Source organism: Giraffa tippelskirchi, chromosome 1 (assembly GCF_054371585.1).
Source record: "Giraffa tippelskirchi isolate mGirTip1 chromosome 1, T2T-mGirTip1v1.2.pri, whole genome shotgun sequence".
Taxonomy (NCBI): domain Eukaryota; kingdom Metazoa; phylum Chordata; class Mammalia; order Artiodactyla; family Giraffidae; genus Giraffa; species Giraffa tippelskirchi.
Window position 1 is genome coordinate 108,450,563 of NC_137275.1, and position 24,389 is coordinate 108,474,951.

A 24,389-nucleotide genomic window follows, 5' to 3' on the forward strand; every position below is an offset into this window, starting at 1 on the left:
CACTACGTGGAAATTCCATGGTGGTCCAGAGGTGAGGACTTGGCACTTTCACTTTCACACCGGTCTGATCCCTGGTTGGGGAACTAACATCCCATTAGCTGTGCAGTATGGCCAAAAAAATAAGTAAAGAAAATTTTAAAAATAATAAATACTACTATGTCTATTATAAATAAGCATGAGATGATTAGAAGGCAAACAAGTGGGAGAAAGGCAAACTGTTACAATTGTCCCAACCAATGACCTATTTCCAACAGAACCATCAGTTCAGTTCAGTTCAGTTCAGTTCCGTTCCGTTCAGTCGCTCAGTCGTGTCTGACTCTTTGCGACCCCATGAATTGTAGCACGCCAGGCCTCCCTGTCCATCACTAACTCCCGGAGTCCACCCAAACCCATGTCCATCGAGTCAGTGATGCCATCCAGCCATCTCATCCTCTATTGTCCCCTTCTCCTCCTGCCCCCAATCCTACCCAGCATTAGGGTCTTTTCCAATGAGTCAACTCTTCGCGTGAGGTGGCCAAAGTACTGGAGTTTCAGCTTCAAAATCAGTCCTTCCAATGAACACCCAGGATTGATCTCCTTTAGGATGGATTGATTGCATCATCAGCATATTTTAAGTGGTGGGCGAGTTTCATTACTTCTATTAAAATGTCAATCATCCACCAGTACGTAACCACATAGTGTTCATTCACTAACACGATAAGGACTCTAATACTTCACAGAGAAACAAAGGCATGCTAAATTACTAAATAGTTTACCTTTCGACGATGCTTCCTTAACTCACTAGACTGATAGATGCATGCAAAGAAATGAAGAGAAACCAGATTTATTGCGACTTTGAAGCTAAAAATTCAAGAATCAATATAGGCAAAGACAGTAAAGCAAAAATGACGGCAAACATATAAGTGAGATGTAGATTTAGAGAACATGTAACTGGAAACAGAACAATTTGTTGGACCACATTAGTTAAATAAGCTATTCAAGATTTACTAGAGAAACACTATACATTATTCCTCAGGAAGATACAATTCTATTACAACATCATGATTTGTTAAAGCACAGCACTGTGTACAACAAAGGGCCTTAACAGTTGTCTGTTCTCAGCCAAACCTCTCTATAAGTTAGTTTCTCTTAATAAAAAAAACATGTTATACTTTAAAATAGTAATTTAACTGACGAGGAAGTTGCCGTAATACCTATTTTAACACTGAACAGATCTAACCACCTGTTGGACATTAATGTAAAATCGTTACCTAGAATTTGATTCCAAACTTCTGAAAATAAATTCATTAAAGCAGGTACCCTATGAAAATATGTAAGAATGAAAGCTAGCGTAACAGCAGGTGGAGTCTTCACATTTTATGAACCATAGAAGATACTTTGTAAAAGAGTCTCGTAGAGACATTAAGCATGCAAAAGCTGATGAGATTTACAGTCTCAAATACAAGCACCAACACAGAAAGGATGTTGTGTCAAAAGTCCATTAATTCTACACATAAGAGGATCATTTCTTCAGGTAAGCATAATCTCAGTTATGAATTACACAGGTTCTGTAGTGTATCATCCATCTACATTATGCTTGTAACTGCACAGTGATAACAATAATTCAAACTTAGTGCTATGGGGGAAAAACACCATTTAATGAGACATGAAGACAAAGCAGAAACCCGACTAAGGGGACACACGCTGTGGACCCCAGACTGCTATGACCAGAGCAAGTGGGAGGACGGGGGAGGGGAGATGGATGGGTAAACTACAGCCTCGGGGGGGTGCGGTTGTGGGAAGCTGGGGTCTGGATTGATGACAACGAAGCAGACAACAGGATGAGACAGGAAATCAAAACCAACGATGAAAGCAGACACACCGTCAGAGAACTCCAGCAACAAGAAAAAATATACAGAACTGTTCTTTTACAAATACTCGGAAAGAAATCAAGCATGAAACCACAGAGAAATCGTCAAAGAATACACACTATCAACTAATTGGCCAGTGATGCATATTATAAAACCAATGTGTCAAAAGACCACAAAATAGACCAGTTATCACTTCACATGCTGCTAAAATGATTCACAGTTAATTTAATTATATGCTGACTAACAATGCAGCTAACATGAAATGGGTGGTAACAAAAAAAGTGATAATACAAGTGCAGTTACAAAGCAGAGTGTTGTAGACATGATTTCACAGGGTAAACAGCAATGCGCTCAGGAAACCTAAGCTAAACATGGAAGAAAGCAGGAACATGCGCTTCAGAGCTGCACACTCTGTCACCAAAAGCCCTAGGTCGTCATCCCATTTTTAGACTCAGAAGAGTGAGGAAGCCCAACTTCTTCCCTGGGGCCCTGGGGCACCAGGCTTTTAACCTGGTTTCACACCCAGAGCTGGCCTGAGCGTGCAGCCAGGTCCAGCAGCAAGCAGACCAGTTTAGATTCTTGGTTTTGTTCCCACCGCATGGCCTGCAGCCTGCAGCCAGGTATCCCCAATGAAAAATGTGCTGCGTGGGTCTCACACGCCAGGAGAGCTGCCTATGGTTACTTTCACAAGGCTGTCTACTCGGTGACAACAGCAACTTCCCTGCACCTGCTGTGTCCAGCACAGGCCGGGCCCAACGTTACAGAGGCAGGCCCTGGCTGAGTTCATGATGACGTGCTAAGCCGGTGGTCCAAATATCAAGACTAATTTGTTGCTGTGCGAGTATGGAATGATTAAAGACTAGGCAGTTTTTAAAAATCTTAGACCTCTAAGCGTAGCAAATGTACCTGAGTTTCTTCTGGGTAAAAACAGAAAAAACAAAAAACAAACAAACAAAAAAGAAAGCCAGTGTGCTGGGGGAGGGACGTGGCAGGGAGGAGGCAGACACATACCAGAGTCTTGATGTCCCGCTGGTCTACTTTCCGCGCCGAGCTGTGCCGCCTCCTTGGGGGCTTGGCGCGCCCACTGCTGGGCGGGCAGGAGCTGGCGAGCGAGGAGGCGGGACACAGGTTGAGGGAGCTCGAGGATTTACAACAACGAAGGTTGCCTAAGCTCCCCTTGCCCACCCTGCTCTCAGTATCCTCGGCCCGCTGCTCCGTGTTCTCCTTCTCTTCTTCGATCAACCTAAAATAGAATAAAACCCGTCACCTGCCTTTGTCAGCAGAGGAACGTGTCTGGACAACAAATGTGGGCTTGCATTCTGTGTCACGATTAGCATATTCCAGGAACAGTTGCTCAATTAACATCTCAGCAAAAAGGTTCAACTTTCCCTCTTTTCAATATTCTCAAACTTAGAATAACTTATCCTTGAGTCTTACAAAGTGGCCCCTGATCATTCTCGTTTGATTTGACTGGTTTACTCTAACATTCTGACGGGGCCTGGGTGGCGCCTCTCTCCCTGTGAGGAGATAACCTGAAGTTGACAACCTTTACCTTCCCTGCTCTCAGGGCAGAGATGCACGGCAGTGCCTCAAGTCTATTCCGCTGGGAATCAGGAACTCTGTACAATCAAAACAGTGAGCCACGAACAAGCTGGAGTTTCTAAACACAAGTCTCTAGACCAGATGAAGTGCTGAATTGATTTTTTTATTTTTTAGGTTGTCTATGTACAAATGCATCACTTGATGAAGTTCTCCACCAGCTTTGTGTGAGTTTCTGGACTCATGTCAATGTGCTGCATTAACCTAGAATTCACAGTTACTGCTCTTCTCCCCTAATGTCTCGCGGATGATGTTATATAGCAGTTTAAATATTCGATTATGCATATAACATGATTTTCAAAATAAAATACAAGATTCTCGCAGGTCGTCACCTCTCCAGTTTCACTTCTCCTTATACACCCTGAAAGTTTTTCACTGTTGATAACAAGTTGATGGAAAGAATTTACCATTTACCTCAAGTCAACATGTTACCTAAGGAAAAATCACTTTTACCTGACAACATGCTGTAAAAATAAACATATTAATATGTAACCGTTCCGTATTTCCTGGGGGAGGGGGAAAGACAATCTTTCTGAGCTGTCTGTGCTCAAACACGGCCCACAAAGCAGTCTGTCTCAGCGTCAAACGTGCAGGCGGCACCACCTGCGTTTGCTGGTTGTGCCCTTCACCCCTGCCTTTCCCCCGGGCCCCCCGCACTCGGCTGACAGGAACGGGCACCTCGGCCTGGGCTGACGTGACAAGAACAGTCTGAGCAGCAGCTCTGCCAGGTCCTGTGCAGGGTCACCGGCCTGTGGCCACTCTGAACGTGGACAAGGGACAGGAGGCAGAGCTGTGCGGGTGCGGCACCAGGCTGGCCTCGGGGCCCCCAGCCACCTGGCCGCACCCAGACCCAAGGCCCCTGCTCGCCATGAGGCGGGCCTTTGGATTCTATCCCGTTTGTAAACTGTTATAACAGCCCAGACGGTGTCTACAGAAAACATCTCACAGACACTGATGAGTTGAGAAGAACTCAAACACATGTCCTTGGACCACTGTCGTACAACAAGCCAATCTTCACACTGTATTAAGTTCAAAAGGAAAATGCAGATCTGAGGGGGAATTTGCCACCCCAAAACCCCAGCTTTTCTGTTTCAGGTGGCTTTTCACCAGAATGTGGGAGGCTCCGAGGGACACACGAGGGCGAACCTTCAGTGCTGGAGGGTGCACGGGCCGCAGGGGACACTGTCACGGCACCTCACCCACCTTGGGGCTCAGAGCTGGTGGGGGGACACCCCACAACGCCCCCCACAGCCCTGGCTGACTGAGCTCTATAATCAAGGGCAATCTCAGAACTGAAAATTCTTGAAGCAGACTTGAAGTCAGTTTCCTTACTATGGAACACTCAGCCTTCTCTAAGGAGAAGACAGCTCCTCAGAGAAGCCGAGTTTCTGGGGAGCTCGGCTCGGGCTCACCCACCGGATCTCTTCGTTGATGGTGTCCAGCTGCTCCTGAAGCATCACAGTCAGAGTCTCGGCATCGCCCTGCCCGCTGGGCGACAGCAGAGCGGCCGAGCTGAAGAGGGTGGCCCTGTCGCCCCCGCCGTCAGACAAGTCTGCGTCACTCTCGAACGCCTGGGCCACGTTGGCCGGCACGCTGGCTTGCTGCGCGCGCTCCCAGTCCTTTTCCTTCAGGGTCTGCACCTGGGCACGAGAGGACCACGTCTCGTCAGCGACATTCAGGGCAGCTCAAGTCTATCAGGAACTGAACACAAGTTTACATGGAAGCCCCAACTGTGGATAAACGGGCCATGCTTATGAGACACTGCCATCTCTTAAGCGAGCAGTACTGAAGAAACAGGCAGGAGGAGAATCCACTTCCTAGATGGCCTGGTGACATTCAGGTCTTAGCGTGGATGGGAGGCAATCCTATGAGGTTATTCACAAGGGTGGGCCGATGGAGTCAGAGACAAAGTCCGAAAATTACAACAATACATCTGTGCCTCCATCAGCCAGGCTGAAGGAAAATAAGAAAAAGAAATCCTTCAGCTCCGCAGCCTCTGGGTCCACCTCAGCGGTCACCACTTGTGTTACTCACCGAGGAGCGCCATCCTCGCAGGTCCCCAGCCCTCCGTTTTCCAGGCTGGTCTGAACACGCACAGACAGGCGCAAGCAGGGCCAGCAGGGCTGGGAGGGCCAGCCCCCCGCGGGGCTCCTCCCGGGGCGCAGGCCCGCGGGCTGTTCTGGGGGACGGCCCCTCACACCGCAAGGCGGCTCTGTCACCAGAGACGTGCGGGAGAGGGCCTGCTGGGCTCCGAGCCGCCCTCCAGCTCTCACACCTCACACCCTTCTCTCTGGCACATCTCCCCCCGGCCCACTCTCACCCAGGTCCTGCCTTCTTTCCCAGACGTGACCTCAAAGCAGCCGAGGGGCAGCCTCGAGGTGCTGGCTTGCTGGCTCCCTGTCCCCCGTGGCCAGCGCCCTCGCCCCTGTCTTCGTCACGACCCCTCCCCAGGGCTGGGCCACCCCCTGCACTGGCTCCAGGACCACCTGCCATCATTCCTGCTCCTCTCCAGCGAACCAGCTGCATATGGCTTCACCCCCATCAGCTCAGCCAGCACGTCCTCTCCCTTCTCTCACCTTAAAATCGCACAAAGGGAACCAGCAGATTCCTCCTCCAGGGCTCCCTGCAGCGCCCACTGAGGGTCTCTGAGAGCTCCCTGGGAGAGGCCTCTACTGTCCCCCTCCCCGCCCAGTCTCCAGCTCTCTGCAAGCAGGCGGTGTGCCCCGCTCGCAGGGCAGCTCCCAGGGAGCTCTGAGGAACCCATGTTACCAAGCCCCCTCCTCTCCTTGCCCTCCCCCCACCCCAAGCATGTCTCTCCCTGGGCACCAGGCCCCGCCCTCCCTGGGGTTACTAGTCAGTCCCTTGCGCCCCTTCTCAACCTTGGAATGCGAGGCACCCCACAGCTCTACCCTTGCACCCCCTATCTCTCCACGGGCACCTGCCTGGTGACTTTACCTTGTCTGTGCCTTTAAACACCATCTGTATGCCCACGACCCAAGTCCACCTTGAGCTGAGTGAGGCCTCTCCTGGATCCAGGCCGGAACACTCAGCTGCTGACCTCACAGGTCCCCTGGACACCCCATGGGCTCATCCACCTCAACAGGGCTGAGGCCCGTCTCTTAGCTCCCTGCCCTGACAGCCCTCCTCAGCTCAGGAAACAGGCTCTGGCCTCGAGCTGCTCAGGCCTGAGCCCGGGGTCCTCCCTGATGCGGCCCTCTCTCTCCCTTATCTCCGCTTGTTGACACGACCCTTGATCTATCTCCGAGTGGCTACTTCTCTTCCGGCCTCCGGGTCTCTGTTCCAGGTCACCCTCCTGGTGTCACCTCGCTGGCCACCCTGTTCACACACGATCGTCCCCCCTCCTCTTAGACAACTCGGGCACTCTGGTCTCCTTCCCCTGCTCATTACTGTCCGACAGGCTGCGTGGGTTTAAAAACGGGTCCACAAATTCTTCCATCCTCCTCCCTTCAAGAGGCAGAGGGGGCAACTCCTGCTCAGCCCCTGAGCGAGGCAGGACTTCGCAGCTCACTCTCGCAAACAGAACTGAAGGTGTGCGGCTTCCGAGACCGGGGCGCGAAAGGCCCCGGGCTACATCCCGCGCTCTCGCTCTCAGAGGGTGTTCTGAGGAAAGCCAGGCCATGAAGAGGTCCACACGGCAGGGACCTGGGCCTGTCCCCACCAGCCAGGTGAGTCTGAAAGCCTGCCATCCAGCCCTGGGGGGCCTTCCCATGTTTGCGTCCTCAGGAGGCCCTGAACCAGGCCCACCTGCTGCAAAGCACAGAAACTGGACTGTGACCTGCTCACTGGGAAGTCACTAAGCTTTGCAGTGATTTGTTACATGGCAGTGGATAAAGAACGCACACGGTTTTTAATTCACTGCTGGAGTCCTAGTTCTGACGATGTCTGGCCCAAACTAGCTGCTCACTGAACATGGCAGCTCAAAACACAGACATGTATGAAAAATTACATGCCATAAATGAGGCGAAAATACAAAGGTACTTAAACTTCCAATGAGAATTCTTCTCACTATAAAATGATGGGTATGTGTATCCATTTACTCGCAGGATGATTTCAATCAAAACGGTGCTAATTAGTACTGTGCTGGGCCTCACAGTAGGCCACAAGTTATCAAAATTGGTTCTTTTAAGAAAAAAAAGCATGCCTTAAAAGGAAACTCGTAGCCAGAAAAAGGAAAATGGGAAGACATAAAGCGATCTATCAACGCTTTGTTCCAAAACCATTTCAGGACCACAGTGTGAGGGGGCAGGTGCCTTACAACGTGGGAGTCACATGAAAAGGTGTTTACCTTCCTTCCTCAGGAATTCACCACTATAAAAGTCAGACACAGTTCAGTAAAAGCCGTTACCTGTCGATGCATAGAATCCTTATCTGCGATTTCATTTTCAAGTTTATCATTGAGGTCGTCGTGCACAGAGGTGGCTTCGCGCTGGGCGGCAAGGTAGCATCTCTCAAGGGTAGTGATTCGCACCTCCACGTCCGTGTTCTGGACCATGGCCTACACCGGGCATTGCAGAGTAGAAAAGGTAAGTCATTATCATGGAACATTCCGATACACGTACGCGTGAAAAAGTTGGACTAAATCCTAAGTTTCAACTCAAAAATAAAGTTAGCGTCCTCAAAATTAAAGTCCTAGACACGGCAGTTTCCTCGGACGTGAGCAAAAACGTGCCTACTTAAAATGTCACATTTGCCACGATTGGCACCCATATGTCTGTATTAACGTTCTGTCTGGCCACTCGGTTTCCCAAGCTTCTCTTCAACATAATCAACCCAAACAGCAAAGAGTATACTAAACTACCCTGTTATTGCATGAATTCCAGGAGGAATGGTATCTGGCATGAAGTCACGACCTCTGTCTGCTACACCACACAGGCGGACTGGATCCACAAGAGGGAGGGACCTTCGACAGATCCAACAGGGACCTCTGAGGCTCGTTTCCTCGGGTAAAAGTCGGAAAACTCTCATGCAATTTCCTCAGAATTCAAGTAATAGTAATGAGTGGAAACAGAAGTCAAAGTTTAACACAACTGGAAGCAGCCTTCTCAAGCCTAATTCTTCTAAAGCAGACTTACACCACATGTATGAAAGGGTCAAACCAGGACCAGAACTTGCTGCTGGTGCAACTCCCGTCCGCCAGGTCAAAATCCACTGCAGGTCCCTCCGTAGTCGACTACTAAGTAACCAATGTGGGCAAAGGCCTGACATTAAAAGTGAAAGGTCTCAAGGCCGCTTTTCCCAGAATTCTCTACATATTGAACTCTGCCACCTAATCTCCTCCTGTTGCCAAAGAGTAGTGGGAAAAGGTTATACAAGCGTGCAAATATTCTGTTTTGAGTTCTCACCTTGAGCTCTCACAGAGAATTACTCACACCAAGCTACTAAACAAGGACACCTGCTGTAGCACATGTCGGAGGGGTTCTGTCTGAGACGGTCTCACGGGGGAGGGGTGGGGCAGGGTGGGCGCTGTCTGCCTGCCTACAAAGGAGAGGTGAGGCTCACAGGAGGAGGCCCGAACCCTCAGCACTCTTCTCTTTTCACAATGACCGTTAGGCAGTTTCTCATCAATCATGACAGCCGCAGACACGACCACCAGAAACATCATGACTCTACATGGTTACACAGCACGGGCCTGAGGCTCTGAGGGTGAGCAAACGCCACTCGACCTGTCTGACCGCCGGTATCAATGTCACACATCCCCTCAAGGAGCAGAACCTCAGAAAACTAGAGAAGACGGCCAGGCAAGCTGCCTCAGCAGGGGCCACACAGCGGGCTCCCATCTCTCCGAGAGAACGGGCTCCACAGACGTCACCAGACTCGCCTGAGTGAACCCGAAGGAAATTTCAGCATCATCAGGTATACATTCGACAGGCAGGTGGGGGGGATGAACTGGGAGACTGGGGTTGACGTATGTACACTACTGAGACTATGCGTAAAGTCAACAACGAGTAAGGACCTACTCTACAGCACAGGGCAGTCTACTCAGGGCTCTGTGGTGAAGTAAATGGGTAGGAAATCTAAAAAGAGGGATATATGTAGACACACACACACGTATATATATATATATATATATATATATATATATATATATATAAATATAAATATAAATATAAATATAAATATAAATATATATATATATATGACGGATTCACTTTGCTGTACAGCAGACATTGACACAGCAGTGTAAAGCAACTGCTAACTGCTAAGTCGCTTCGGTCGTGTCCGACTCTGTGCGACCCCACAGACGGTAGCCCACCAGGCTCCCCTGTCCCTGGGATTCTCCAGGCAAGAATACTGGAGTGGGTTGCCATTTCCTTCTCCAGTGTATCAAAGGGAAAAGTGAAAGTGAAGTCGCTCAGTTGTGTCCGACTCTTAGCGACCCCATGGACTGTAGCCTACCAGGCTCCTCCATCCATGGGATTTTCCAGGCAAGAGTACTGGAGTGGGGTACCATTGCCTTCTCCAAGAAAAAGGAAAGCAACTAGACTCCAATAAATGAATGAATGGATGAATGAATTTTTCAAAGAGGAACACACTGGGCACCCTAGAACTTGTAGAAATGAGGAGTCCACACCCAGGGTGAGCACAGCGCTAGGGATGCCCTCGTGTTGCTCCACTGCCAATGGACCGCCTGGACCAGGCCTCTTCTACCCCAGAGATCTCGACGCAGAGGCGGGGAGGCCGCCAGTCGCGGTCTCGCCAGCGCTCTGTGCTCCTACTCACGCAGCCATCCCAAAGCTCAGATCAGCCGGAGAACAAGGGACCCACATTCCACCTCAGGACAACAGACACGTCCGCTGTCACTCACTTCGCGGACATCCCGCTGTGGTTGTCTGTTCGCTTCCTCGGACGCGAGGAGCTCCTTCCTGGCCGTGTCCGGGTCCTCCTCCGGCTCTCTCACGTAGGCAGAGAGGTTTGCCAGGCACTCCTTCGACTGGCTCTGCTCCCCTGACTGCCTCTCGATGACCTCCTGGAGCTCGATCACCTTAGCCAGGTCTTCCTCGTGGCTTGGGGAGCCGTCGGAGGATCTCTAAGGGGGAAAGGAAGCCTTAGACAGACAGCCTTGTTTTGGGAGGGAGGGAACACAGCATTTCCGGGCAATCGGTGAGGTCAAAACTTTCTTCTGCACTCTGGGAGCTCACACGACCCTCACGGCCACTCAGATCTACATGGTGCATTGCTGACAGGTCCCAACAGCCCCGCACAGACTGGATGGTAAGGCGAGAACCAGACAGAGAGCGAGACCGAGGACTTGCCTTTCCATTGGTGCTTGGCATGTTTACTTGCTCGGGATTTACATCAAGCACCCCGTCCGTTAGTAGCTTTCCCCAGTTATTCTGCTCTTTAAGAATCATCTGCTAAACGTGAAGTCCACCGGACTTTAGGAAGCATCACTACGAACAAAGCTAGTGGAGCTGATGGAATTCCAGCTGAGCTATCTCAAATCCTGAAAGATGATGCTGTGAAAGTGCTATATTCAATATGCCAGCAAATATGGAAAACTCAGCGGTGGCCACAGGACTGGAAATGGTCAGTTTTCATCCCAATCCCAAAGAAAGGCAATGCCAAAGAATGCTCAAACTACCGCACAATGGCACTCATCTCACGTGCTAGTAAAGTAATGCTTAAAATTCTCTAAGCCAGGCTTCAGCGATAGGTGAACCGTGAACTTCCAGATGTTCAAGCTGATTTTAGAAAAGGCAGAGGAACCAGAGATCAAATTGCCAATATCTGCTGGATCATCGAAAAAGCAAGAGAGTTCCCGAAAAACATCGATTTCTGCTTTATGGACTATGCCAAACAAAGCCTTTGACTGTGTGGATCACAATCAACTGTGGAAAATTCTGAGAGAGATGGGAATACCAGACCATCTGACCTGTCTCTTGGGAAACCTGTACGCAGGTCAGGAAGCAACAGTTAGAACTGGACATGGAACAACAGACTGGTTCCAAATAGGAAAACGAGGACGTCAAGGCTGTGTGTCCTTGTCACCCTGCTTATTTAACTTAGACGCAGGGTACATCATGAGAGACGCTGGGCTGGAAGAAACACAAGCTGGAATCGAGACTGCCGGGAGAAACATCAATAACCTCAGATATGCAGATGACACCACCCTTACGGCAGAAAGTGGAAAAGAACTAAAGAGCCTCTTGATGAAAGTGAAAGAGGAGAGTGAAAAAGTTGGCTTAAAGCTCAACGTTCAGAAAACTAAGATCATGGCATCAGGTCCCATCACCTCATGGGAAATAGATGGGGAAACTGTGGAAACAGTGTCAGACTTTATGTTTGGGGGCTCCAAAATCACTGCTGATGGTGACTGCAGCCACGAAACTGAAAGACGCTTACGCCTTGGAAGGAAGGTTTTGGCCAACTTAGATGGCATATTTAAAAGCAGAGACACTACTTTGCCAACAAAAGTCCGTCTAGTCAAGGCTATGGTTTTTCCAGTGGTCGTGTATGGATGTGAGAGTCGGACGGTGAAGAAAGCTGAGCGCCACAGAACTGATGCCTTTGAACTGTGGTGTGGGAGAAGACTCTTGAGAGTCCCTTGGAGTGCAAGGAGATCCGAACAGTCCATCCTAAAGGGGATCAATCCTGGGTGTTCATTGGAAGGACTGATGTTGAAGCTGAAACTCCAACACTTTGGCCACCTCATGCGAAGAGCTGACTCATTGGAAAAGACCCTAATGCTGGGAAGGATTGAGGGCAGGAGGAGAAGGGGACGACAGAGGATGAGATGGCTGGATGGCATCACTGACTCGATGGACATGGGTTTGGGTGGACTCCGGGAGCTGGTGACGGACAGGGAGGCCTGGCGTGCTGCGATTCATGGGGTTGCAAAGATTCGGACACGACTGAGCGACTGAACTCAACTGAAGTCTTCACTAAGAGATACTCTTCTATCAATCTCGAGGGGAGGGAGATGGGAGGGAGGTTCAAAAGGGAGGGGATATATGTGTACCTATGCCTGATTTTTCCTGCGATTTGACAGACAAGAACAAAATTCTGTAAAGCAATTATCCTTCAATTAAAAAATAAGCTAATTAAAAAAAAAAAAAAAGATCTCTCCTGGACGCCCAGCTTTTCCGCTGGTCCTGGGTCTGAGGACAGGAAACAGTGGTGGCAACAGTGTGGGGAACAGATAAACCCCTTCAGGGTCCAGACAGGTCTCACTTATACATGTGGGCGTGTGGTTCAGCCAGGGGAGGTTTTAGGAAGCATGCATGGAAAGTATTTTTATAAACAATGAGTGCGTCGTTTTAACCAACTAACCTGTGGCTTTGTAATGGGATTCTGTAAAGAATACTGATCCACTGCAGCTCCACAGGAGCTTGGTGACAACAAAGTGACTTACTGCAAAATACAGCTGAACTCGTTTAACAGCAGCTGGATAAACTGTGCACTCTCCCCTGATCTCTAACAACCACCCTCAGACAACAGAAGGCTACAAAAGCTAGAAATTATCCACATGGAACTGAAGAGGGATCAATCTCAAATTCAAGTTAAAAGAAGCATTTATAAAAATCAGAAAACAACAAAGAACAGAGCAGGGAAGTGACACACCTGGGCTGACTAGGACTGAATGCAGACAAACACCTGCCTCAAAGTCAGGGACCACGGCCAGGCCCTTCCCCCGGGCCTTGTCCTGAGAAAGGCCTCTGGGTCCCCAGCCTGGCACCCTCCGCCAGGATGGGAGCCCGCCCCACGGGTGCCCACGTGAGTCGGATGGGCAGTACCGTGTCCTCATTTAACAGGAGGGCAAAGCAGGCCACAAAGCGGGCAAGCGGCACACCCAGGTCACCAACCTCAGGGTGACGGAGCTACTCTGCTGTGCCCGGCAGAAGGGTTCCTGGGCACTGAGCTGCCTGAACCGGAGCGCGGCTGCCCAAGTCCTGTGGGAAGGCCCCAGGAGTGCTCCATCAGCGGGCTGGGAGCAGGAGAGGGACAAGGAAGGCCAGCCCTCGGGCCACTGGACTCCAACAACAGGGGCTCATCCAAGTGACCCGAGGGGAGAGGCAGCGAGCTCCCTCCTGAGGCTCCCTCCATCAGGGTTGCTGTGATGGACAGGAGGGCCTCTGGAGGAAAGCGGGATGGACGGCACCACGGTTAAGTGTCCAGGCTCTGATCAGACCAGTCTGCACCGCACCGCTGGGTATGCGAGCCTGGGCACGGTGCCCGGCCTCTCTAAGCCTCAGTGTCCATATCTGCTGAATGGGGATAACAGCAGCCTGGACCTCACCTGGGTGTCTGCGGGATTAGATGACGGGCTCAGAAAGCACTGGACACGGTGCCTGGCACACAGAGTCTCCTGCACACTGCTACCCACCGTCATTAAATTGGCTTCCCCCAAATCTAATATCTATGGCTCTGATTCAGTCATTTCTTTTAAGAAAACACTACGTGGAAATTCCATGGTGGTCCAGAGGTGAGGACTTGGCACTTTCACTTTCACACCGGTCTGATCCCTGGTTGGGGAACTAACATCCCATTAGCTGTGCAGTATGGCCAAAAAAATAAGTAAAGAAAATTTTAAAAATAATAAATACTACTATGTCTATTATAAATAAGCATGAGATGATTAGAAGGCAAACAAGTGGGAGAAAGGCAAACTGTTACAATTGTCCCAACCAATGACCTATTTCCAACAGAACCATCAGTTCAGTTCAGTTCAGTTCAGTTCCGTTCCGTTCAGTCGCTCAGTCGTGTCTGACTCTTTGCGACCCCATGAATTGTAGCACGCCAGGCCTCCCTGTCCATCACTAACTCCCGGAGTCCACCCAAACCCATGTCCATCGAGTCAGTGATGCCATCCAGCCATCTCATCCTCTATTGTCCCCTTCTCCTCCTGCCCCCAATCCTACCCAGCATTAGGGTCTTTTCCAATGAGTCAACTCTTCGCGTGAGGTGGCCAAAGTACTGGAGTTTCAGCTTCAAAATCAGTCCTTCCAATGAACACCCAGGATTGATCTCCTTTAGGATGGATTGATTGCATCATCAGCATATTTTAAGTGGTGGGCGAGTTTCATTACTTCTATTAAAATGTCAATCATCCACCAGTACGTAACCACATAGTGTTCATTCACTAACACGATAAGGACTCTAATACTTCACAGAGAAACAAAGGCATGCTAAATTACTAAATAGTTTACCTTTCGACGATGCTTCCTTAACTCACTAGACTGATAGATGCATGCAAAGAAATGAAGAGAAACCAGATTTATTGCGACTTTGAAGCTAAAAATTCAAGAATCAATATAGGCAAAGACAGTAAAGCAAAAATGACGGCAAACATATAAGTGAGATGTAGATTTAGAGAACATGTAACTGGAAACAGAACAATTTGTTGGACCACATTAGTTAAATAAGCTATTCAAGATTTACTAGAGAAACACTATACATTATTCCTCAGGAAGATACAATTCTATTACAACATCATGATTTGTTAAAGCACAGCACTGTGTACAACAAAGGGCCTTAACAGTTGTCTGTTCTCAGCCAAACCTCTCTATAAGTTAGTTTCTCTTAATAAAAAAAACATGTTATACTTTAAAATAGTAATTTAACTGACGAGGAAGTTGCCGTAATACCTATTTTAACACTGAACAGATCTAACCACCTGTTGGACATTAATGTAAAATCGTTACCTAGAATTTGATTCCAAACTTCTGAAAATAAATTCATTAAAGCAGGTACCCTATGAAAATATGTAAGAATGAAAGCTAGCGTAACAGCAGGTGGAGTCTTCACATTTTATGAACCATAGAAGATACTTTGTAAAAGAGTCTCGTAGAGACATTAAGCATGCAAAAGCTGATGAGATTTACAGTCTCAAATACAAGCACCAACACAGAAAGGATGTTGTGTCAAAAGTCCATTAATTCTACACATAAGAGGATCATTTCTTCAGGTAAGCATAATCTCAGTTATGAATTACACAGGTTCTGTAGTGTATCATCCATCTACATTATGCTTGTAACTGCACAGTGATAACAATAATTCAAACTTAGTGCTATGGGGGAAAAACACCATTTAATGAGACATGAAGACAAAGCAGAAACCCGACTAAGGGGACACACGCTGTGGACCCCAGACTGCTATGACCAGAGCAAGTGGGAGGACGGGGGAGGGGAGATGGATGGGTAAACTACAGCCTCGGGGGGGTGCGGTTGTGGGAAGCTGGGGTCTGGATTGATGACAACGAAGCAGACAACAGGATGAGACAGGAAATCAAAACCAACGATGAAAGCAGACACACCGTCAGAGAACTCCAGCAACAAGAAAAAATATACAGAACTGTTCTTTTACAAATACTCGGAAAGAAATCAAGCATGAAACCACAGAGAAATCGTCAAAGAATACACACTATCAACTAATTGGCCAGTGATGCATATTATAAAACCAATGTGTCAAAAGACCACAAAATAGACCAGTTATCACTTCACATGCTGCTAAAATGATTCACAGTTAATTTAATTATATGCTGACTAACAATGCAGCTAACATGAAATGGGTGGTAACAAAAAAAGTGATAATACAAGTGCAGTTACAAAGCAGAGTGTTGTAGACATGATTTCACAGGGTAAACAGCAATGCGCTCAGGAAACCTAAGCTAAACATGGAAGAAAGCAGGAACATGCGCTTCAGAGCTGCACACTCTGTCACCAAAAGCCCTAGGTCGTCATCCCATTTTTAGACTCAGAAGAGTGAGGAAGCCCAACTTCTTCCCTGGGGCCCTGGGGCACCAGGCTTTTAACCTGGTTTCACACCCAGAGCTGGCCTGAGCGTGCAGCCAGGTCCAGCAGCAAGCAGACCAGTTTAGATTCTTGGTTTTGTTCCCACCGCATGGCCTGCAGCCTGCAGCCAGGTATCCCCAATGAAAAATGTGCTGCGTGGGTCTCACACGCCAGGAGAGCTGCCTATGGTTACTTTCACAAGGCTGTCTACTCGGTGACAACAGCAACTTCCCTGCACCTGCTGTGTCCAGCACAGGCCGGGCCCAACGTTACAGAGGCAGGCCCTGGCTGAGTTCATGATGACGTGCTAAGCCGGTGGTCCAAATATCAAGACTAATTTGTTGCTGTGCGAGTATGGAATGATTAAAGACTAGGCAGTTTTTAAAAATCTTAGACCTCTAAGCGTAGCAAATGTACCTGAGTTTCTTCTGGGTAAAAACAGAAAAAACAAAAAACAAACAAACAAAAAAGAAAGCCAGTGTGCTGGGGGAGGGACGTGGCAGGGAGGAGGCAGACACATACCAGAGTCTTGATGTCCCGCTGGTCTACTTTCCGCGCCGAGCTGTGCCGCCTCCTTGGGGGCTTGGCGCGCCCACTGCTGGGCGGGCAGGAGCTGGCGAGCGAGGAGGCGGGACACAGGTTGAGGGAGCTCGAGGATTTACAACAACGAAGGTTGCCTAAGCTCCCCTTGCCCACCCTGCTCTCAGTATCCTCGGCCCGCTGCTCCGTGTTCTCCTTCTCTTCTTCGATCAACCTAAAATAGAATAAAACCCGTCACCTGCCTTTGTCAGCAGAGGAACGTGTCTGGACAACAAATGTGGGCTTGCATTCTGTGTCACGATTAGCATATTCCAGGAACAGTTGCTCAATTAACATCTCAGCAAAAAGGTTCAACTTTCCCTCTTTTCAATATTCTCAAACTTAGAATAACTTATCCTTGAGTCTTACAAAGTGGCCCCTGATCATTCTCGTTTGATTTGACTGGTTTACTCTAACATTCTGACGGGGCCTGGGTGGCGCCTCTCTCCCTGTGAGGAGATAACCTGAAGTTGACAACCTTTACCTTCCCTGCTCTCAGGGCAGAGATGCACGGCAGTGCCTCAAGTCTATTCCGCTGGGAATCAGGAACTCTGTACAATCAAAACAGTGAGCCACGAACAAGCTGGAGTTTCTAAACACAAGTCTCTAGACCAGATGAAGTGCTGAATTGATTTTTTTATTTTTTAGGTTGTCTATGTACAAATGCATCACTTGATGAAGTTCTCCACCAGCTTTGTGTGAGTTTCTGGACTCATGTCAATGTGCTGCATTAACCTAGAATTCACAGTTACTGCTCTTCTCCCCTAATGTCTCGCGGATGATGTTATATAGCAGTTTAAATATTCGATTATGCATATAACATGATTTTCAAAATAAAATACAAGATTCTCGCAGGTCGTCACCTCTCCAGTTTCACTTCTCCTTATACACCCTGAAAGTTTTTCACTGTTGATAACAAGTTGATGGAAAGAATTTACCATTTACCTCAAGTCAACATGTTACCTAAGGAAAAATCACTTTTACCTGACAACATGCTGTAAAAATAAACATATTAATATGTAACCGTTCCGTATTTCCTGGGGGAGGGGGAAAGACAATCTTTCTGAGCTGTCTGTGCTCAAACACGGCCCACAAAGCAGTCTGTCTCAGCGTCAAACGTGCAGGCGGCACCACCTGCGTTTGCTGGTTGTGCCCTTCACCCCTGCCTTTCCCCCGGGCCCCCCGCACTCGGCTGACAGGAACGGGCACCTCGGCCTGGGCTGACGTGACAAGAACAGTCTGAGCAGCAGCTCTGCCAGGTCCTGTGCAGGGTCACCGGCCTGTGGCCACTCTGAACGTGGACAAGGGACAGGAGGCAGAGCTGTGCGGGTGCGGCACCAGGCTGGCCTCGGGGCCCCCAGCCACCTGGCCGCACCCAGACCCAAGGCCCCTGCTCGCCATGAGGCGGGCCTTTGGATTCTATCCCGTTTGTAAACTGTTATAACAGCCCAGACGGTGTCTACAGAAAACATCTCACAGACACTGATGAGTTGAGAAGAACTCAAACACATGTCCTTGGACCACTGTCGTACAACAAGCCAATCTTCACACTGTATTAAGTTCAAAAGGAAAATGCAGATCTGAGGGGGAATTTGCCACCCCAAAACCCCAGCTTTTCTGTTTCAGGTGGCTTTTCACCAGAATGTGGGAGGCTCCGAGGGACACACGAGGGCGAACCTTCAGTGCTGGAGGGTGCACGGGCCGCAGGGGACACTGTCACGGCACCTCACCCACCTTGGGGCTCAGAGCTGGTGGGGGGACACCCCACAACGCCCCCCACAGCCCTGGCTGACTGAGCTCTATAATCAAGGGCAATCTCAGAACTGAAAATTCTTGAAGCAGACTTGAAGTCAGTTTCCTTACTATGGAACACTCAGCCTTCTCTAAGGAGAAGACAGCTCCTCAGAGAAGCCGAGTTTCTGGGGAGCTCGGCTCGGGCTCACCCACCGGATCTCTTCGTTGATGGTGTCCAGCTGCTCCTGAAGCATCACAGTCAGAGTCTCGGCATCGCCCTGCCCGCTGGGCGACAGCAGAGCGGCCGAGCTGAAGAGGGTGGCCCTGTCGCCCCCGCCGTCAGACAAGTCTGCGTCACTCTCGAACGCCTGGGCCACGTTGGCCGGCACGCTGGCTTGCTGCGCGCGCTCCCAGTCCTTTTCCTTCAGGGTCTGCACCTGGGCACGAGAGGACCACGTCTCGTCAGCGACATTCAGGGCAGCTCAAGTCTATCAGGAACTGAACACAAGTTTACATGGAAGCCCCAACTGTGGATAAACGGGCCATGCTTATGAGACACTGCCATCTCTTAAGCGAGCAGTACTGAAGAAACAGGCAGGAGGAGAATCCACTTCCTAGATGGCCTGGTGACATTCAGGTCTTAGCGTGGATGGGAGGCAATCCTATGAGGTTATTCACAAGGGTGGGCCGATGGAGTCAGAGACAAAGTCCGAAAATTACAACAATACATCTGTGCCTCCATCAGCCAGGCTGAAGGAAAATAAGAAAAAGAAATCCTTCAGCTCCGCAGCCTCTGGGTCCACCTCAGCGGTCACCACTTGTGTTACTCACCGAGGAGCGCCATCCTCGCAGGTCCCCAGCCCTCCGTTTTCCAGGCTGGTCTGAACACGCACAGACAGGCGCAAGCAGGGCCAGCAGGGCTGGGAGGGCCAGCCCCCCGCGGGGCTCCTCCCGGGGCGCAGGCCCGCGGGCTGTTCTGGGGGACGGCCCCTCACACCGCAAGGCGGCTCTGTCACCAGAGACGTGCGGGAGAGGGCCTGCTGGGCTCCGAGCCGCCCTCCAGCTCTCACACCTCACACCCTTCTCTCTGGCACATCTCCCCCCGGCCCACTCTCACCCAGGTCCTGCCTTCTTTCCCAGACGTGACCTCAAAGCAGCCGAGGGGCAGCCTCGAGGTGCTGGCTTGCTGGCTCCCTGTCCCCCGTGGCCAGCGCCCTCGCCCCTGTCTTCGTCACGACCCCTCCCCAGGGCTGGGCCACCCCCTGCACTGGCTCCAGGACCACCTGCCATCATTCCTGCTCCTCTCCAGCGAACCAGCTGCATATGGCTTCACCCCCATCAGCTCAGCCAGCACGTCCTCTCCCTTCTCTCACCTTAAAATCGCACAAAGGGAACCAGCAGATTCCTCCTCCAGGGCTCCCTGCAGCGCCCACTGAGGGTCTCTGAGAGCTCCCTGGGAGAGGCCTCTACTGTCCCCCTCCCCGCCCAGTCTCCAGCTCTCTGCAAGCAGGCGGTGTGCCCCGCTCGCAGGGCAGCTCCCAGGGAGCTCTGAGGAACCCATGTTACCAAGCCCCCTCCTCTCCTTGCCCTCCCCCCACCCCAAGCATGTCTCTCCCTGGGCACCAGGCCCCGCCCTCCCTGGGGTTACTAGTCAGTCCCTTGCGCCCCTTCTCAACCTTGGAATGCGAGGCACCCCACAGCTCTACCCTTGCACCCCCTATCTCTCCACGGGCACCTGCCTGGTGACTTTACCTTGTCTGTGCCTTTAAACACCATCTGTATGCCCACGACCCAAGTCCACCTTGAGCTGAGTGAGGCCTCTCCTGGATCCAGGCCGGAACACTCAGCTGCTGACCTCACAGGTCCCCTGGACACCCCATGGGCTCATCCACCTCAACAGGGCTGAGGCCCGTCTCTTAGCTCCCTGCCCTGACAGCCCTCCTCAGCTCAGGAAACAGGCTCTGGCCTCGAGCTGCTCAGGCCTGAGCCCGGGGTCCTCCCTGATGCGGCCCTCTCTCTCCCTTATCTCCGCTTGTTGACACGACCCTTGATCTATCTCCGAGTGGCTACTTCTCTTCCGGCCTCCGGGTCTCTGTTCCAGGTCACCCTCCTGGTGTCACCTCGCTGGCCACCCTGTTCACACACGATCGTCCCCCCTCCTCTTAGACAACTCGGGCACTCTGGTCTCCTTCCCCTGCTCATTACTGTCCGACAGGCTGCGTGGGTTTAAAAACGGGTCCACAAATTCTTCCATCCTCCTCCCTTCAAGAGGCAGAGGGGGCAACTCCTGCTCAGCCCCTGAGCGAGGCAGGACTTCGCAGCTCACTCTCGCAAACAGAACTGAAGGTGTGCGGCTTCCGAGACCGGGGCGCGAAAGGCCCCGGGCTACATCCCGCGCTCTCGCTCTCAGAGGGTGTTCTGAGGAAAGCCAGGCCATGAAGAGGTCCACACGGCAGGGACCTGGGCCTGTCCCCACCAGCCAGGTGAGTCTGAAAGCCTGCCATCCAGCCCTGGGGGGCCTTCCCATGTTTGCGTCCTCAGGAGGCCCTGAACCAGGCCCACCTGCTGCAAAGCACAGAAACTGGACTGTGACCTGCTCACTGGGAAGTCACTAAGCTTTGCAGTGATTTGTTACATGGCAGTGGATAAAGAACGCACACGGTTTTTAATTCACTGCTGGAGTCCTAGTTCTGACGATGTCTGGCCCAAACTAGCTGCTCACTGAACATGGCAGCTCAAAACACAGACATGTATGAAAAATTACATGCCATAAATGAGGCGAAAATACAAAGGTACTTAAACTTCCAATGAGAATTCTTCTCACTATAAAATGATGGGTATGTGTATCCATTTACTCGCAGGATGATTTCAATCAAAACGGTGCTAATTAGTACTGTGCTGGGCCTCACAGTAGGCCACAAGTTATCAAAATTGGTTCTTTTAAGAAAAAAAAGCATGCCTTAAAAGGAAACTCGTAGCCAGAAAAAGGAAAATGGGAAGACATAAAGCGATCTATCAACGCTTTGTTCCAAAACCATTTCAGGACCACAGTGTGAGGGGGCAGGTGCCTTACAACGTGGGAGTCACATGAAAAGGTGTTTACCTTCCTTCCTCAGGAATTCACCACTATAAAAGTCAGACACAGTTCAGTAAAAGCCGTTACCTGTCGATGCATAGAATCCTTATCTGCGATTTCATTTTCAAGTTTATCATTGAGGTCGTCGTGCACAGAGGTGGCTTCGCGCTGGGCGGCAAGGTAGCATCTCTCAAGGGTAGTGATTCGCACCTCCACGTCCGTGTTCTGGACCATGGCCTACACCGGGCATTGCAGAGTAGAAAAGGTAAGTCATTATCATGGAACATTCCGATACACGTACGCGTGAAAAAGTTGGACTAAATCCTAAGTTTCAACTCAAAAATAAAGTTAGCGTCCTCAAAATTAAAGTCCTAGACACGGCAGTTTCCTCGGACGTGAGCAAAAACGTGCCTACTTAAAATGTCACATTTGCCACGATTGGCACCCATATGTCTGTATTAACGTTCTGTCTGGCCACTCGGTTTCCCAAGCTTCTCTTCAACATAATCAACCCAAACAGCAAAGAGTATACTAAACTACCCTGTTATTGCATGAATTCCAGGAGGAATGGTATCTGGCATGAAGTCACGACCTCTGTCTGCTACACCACACAGGCGGACTGGATCCACAAGAGGGAGGGACCTTCGACAGATCCAACAGGGACCTCTGAGGCTCGTTTCCTCGGGTAAAAGTCGGAAAACTCTCATGCAATTTCCTCAGAATTCAAGTAATAGTAATGAGTGGAAACAGAAGTCAAAGTTTAACACAACTGGAAGCAGCCTTCTCAAGCCTAATTCTTCTAAAGCAGACTTACACCACATGTATGAAAGGGTCAAACCAGGACCAGAACTTGCTGCTGGTGCAACTCCCGTCCGCCAGGTCAAAATCCACTGCAGGTCCCTCCGTAGTCGACTACTAAGTAACCAATGTGGGCAAAGGCCTGACATTAAAAGTGAAAGGTCTCAAGGCCGCTTTTCCCAGAATTCTCTACATATTGAACTCTGCCACCTAATCTCCTCCTGTTGCCAAAGAGTAGTGGGAAAAGGTTATACAAGCGTGCAAATATTCTGTTTTGAGTTCTCACCTTGAGCTCTCACAGAGAATTACTCACACCAAGCTACTAAACAAGGACACCTGCTGTAGCACATGTCGGAGGGGTTCTGTCTGAGACGGTCTCACGGGGGAGGGGTGGGGCAGGGTGGGCGCTGTCTGCCTGCCTACAAAGGAGAGGTGAGGCTCACAGGAGGAGGCCCGAACCCTCAGCACTCTTCTCTTTTCACAATGACCGTTAGGCAGTTTCTCATCAATCATGACAGCCGCAGACACGACCACCAGAAACATCATGACTCTACATGGTTACACAGCACGGGCCTGAGGCTCTGAGGGTGAGCAAACGCCACTCGACCTGTCTGACCGCCGGTATCAATGTCACACATCCCCTCAAGGAGCAGAACCTCAGAAAACTAGAGAAGACGGCCAGGCAAGCTGCCTCAGCAGGGGCCACACAGCGGGCTCCCATCTCTCCGAGAGAACGGGCTCCACAGACGTCACCAGACTCGCCTGAGTGAACCCGAAGGAAATTTCAGCATCATCAGGTATACATTCGACAGGCAGGTGGGGGGGATGAACTGGGAGACTGGGGTTGACGTATGTACACTACTGAGACTATGCGTAAAGTCAACAACGAGTAAGGACCTACTCTACAGCACAGGGCAGTCTACTCAGGGCTCTGTGGTGAAGTAAATGGGTAGGAAATCTAAAAAGAGGGATATATGTAGACACACACACACGTATATATATATATATATATATATATATATATATATATATATATAAATATAAATATAAATATAAATATAAATATAAATATATATATATATATGACGGATTCACTTTGCTGTACAGCAGACATTGACACAGCAGTGTAAAGCAACTGCTAACTGCTAAGTCGCTTCGGTCGTGTCCGACTCTGTGCGACCCCACAGACGGTAGCCCACCAGGCTCCCCTGTCCCTGGGATTCTCCAGGCAAGAATACTGGAGTGGGTTGCCATTTCCTTCTCCAGTGTATCAAAGGGAAAAGTGAAAGTGAAGTCGCTCAGTTGTGTCCGACTCTTAGCGACCCCATGGACTGTAGCCTACCAGGCTCCTCCATCCATGGGATTTTCCAGGCAAGAGTACTGGAGTGGGGTACCATTGCCTTCTCCAAGAAAAAGGAAAGCAACTAGACTCCAATAAATGAATGAATGGATGAATGAATTTTTCAAAGAGGAACACACTGGGCACCCTAGAACTTGTAGAAATGAGGAGTCCACACCCAGGGTGAGCACAGCGCTAGGGATGCCCTCGTGTTGCTCCACTGCCAATGGACCGCCTGGACCAGGCCTCTTCTACCCCAGAGATCTCGACGCAGAGGCGGGGAGGCCGCCAGTCGCGGTCTCGCCAGCGCTCTGTGCTCCTACTCACGCAGCCATCCCAAAGCTCAGATCAGCCGGAGAACAAGGGACCCACATTCCACCTCAGGACAACAGACACGTCCGCTGTCACTCACTTCGCGGACATCCCGCTGTGGTTGTCTGTTCGCTTCCTCGGACGCGAGGAGCTCCTTCCTGGCCGTGTCCGGGTCCTCCTCCGGCTCTCTCACGTAGGCAGAGAGGTTTGCCAGGCACTCCTTCGACTGGCTCTGCTCCCCTGACTGCCTCTCGATGACCTCCTGGAGCTCGATCACCTTAGCCAGGTCTTCCTCGTGGCTTGGGGAGCCGTCGGAGGATCTCTAAGGGGGAAAGGAAGCCTTAGACAGA

The 24,389-nt window shown here is 50.3% G+C and overlaps 1 protein-coding gene across 1 annotated transcript in view; it reads right to left on the minus strand.

The window, feature by feature from the left end:
• Positions 1-24,389, minus strand: part of LOC145505797 (uncharacterized) — a 188,764-nt gene that overhangs the window by 80,286 nt on the left and 84,089 nt on the right. The window contains exons 27-34 of the mRNA XM_081488700.1: positions 24,140-24,361; positions 21,678-21,827; positions 18,728-18,951; positions 16,724-16,955; positions 10,276-10,497; positions 7,816-7,965; positions 4,866-5,089; positions 2,862-3,093 (exon numbers count right to left, since the gene is read on the minus strand). Of these exons, the coding sequence (XP_081344826.1) occupies positions 2,862-3,093; positions 4,866-5,089; positions 7,816-7,965; positions 10,276-10,497; positions 16,724-16,955; positions 18,728-18,951; positions 21,678-21,827; positions 24,140-24,361 (1,656 nt within the window). The remainder of the gene's footprint in view (positions 1-2,861; positions 3,094-4,865; positions 5,090-7,815; positions 7,966-10,275; positions 10,498-16,723; positions 16,956-18,727; positions 18,952-21,677; positions 21,828-24,139; positions 24,362-24,389) is intronic.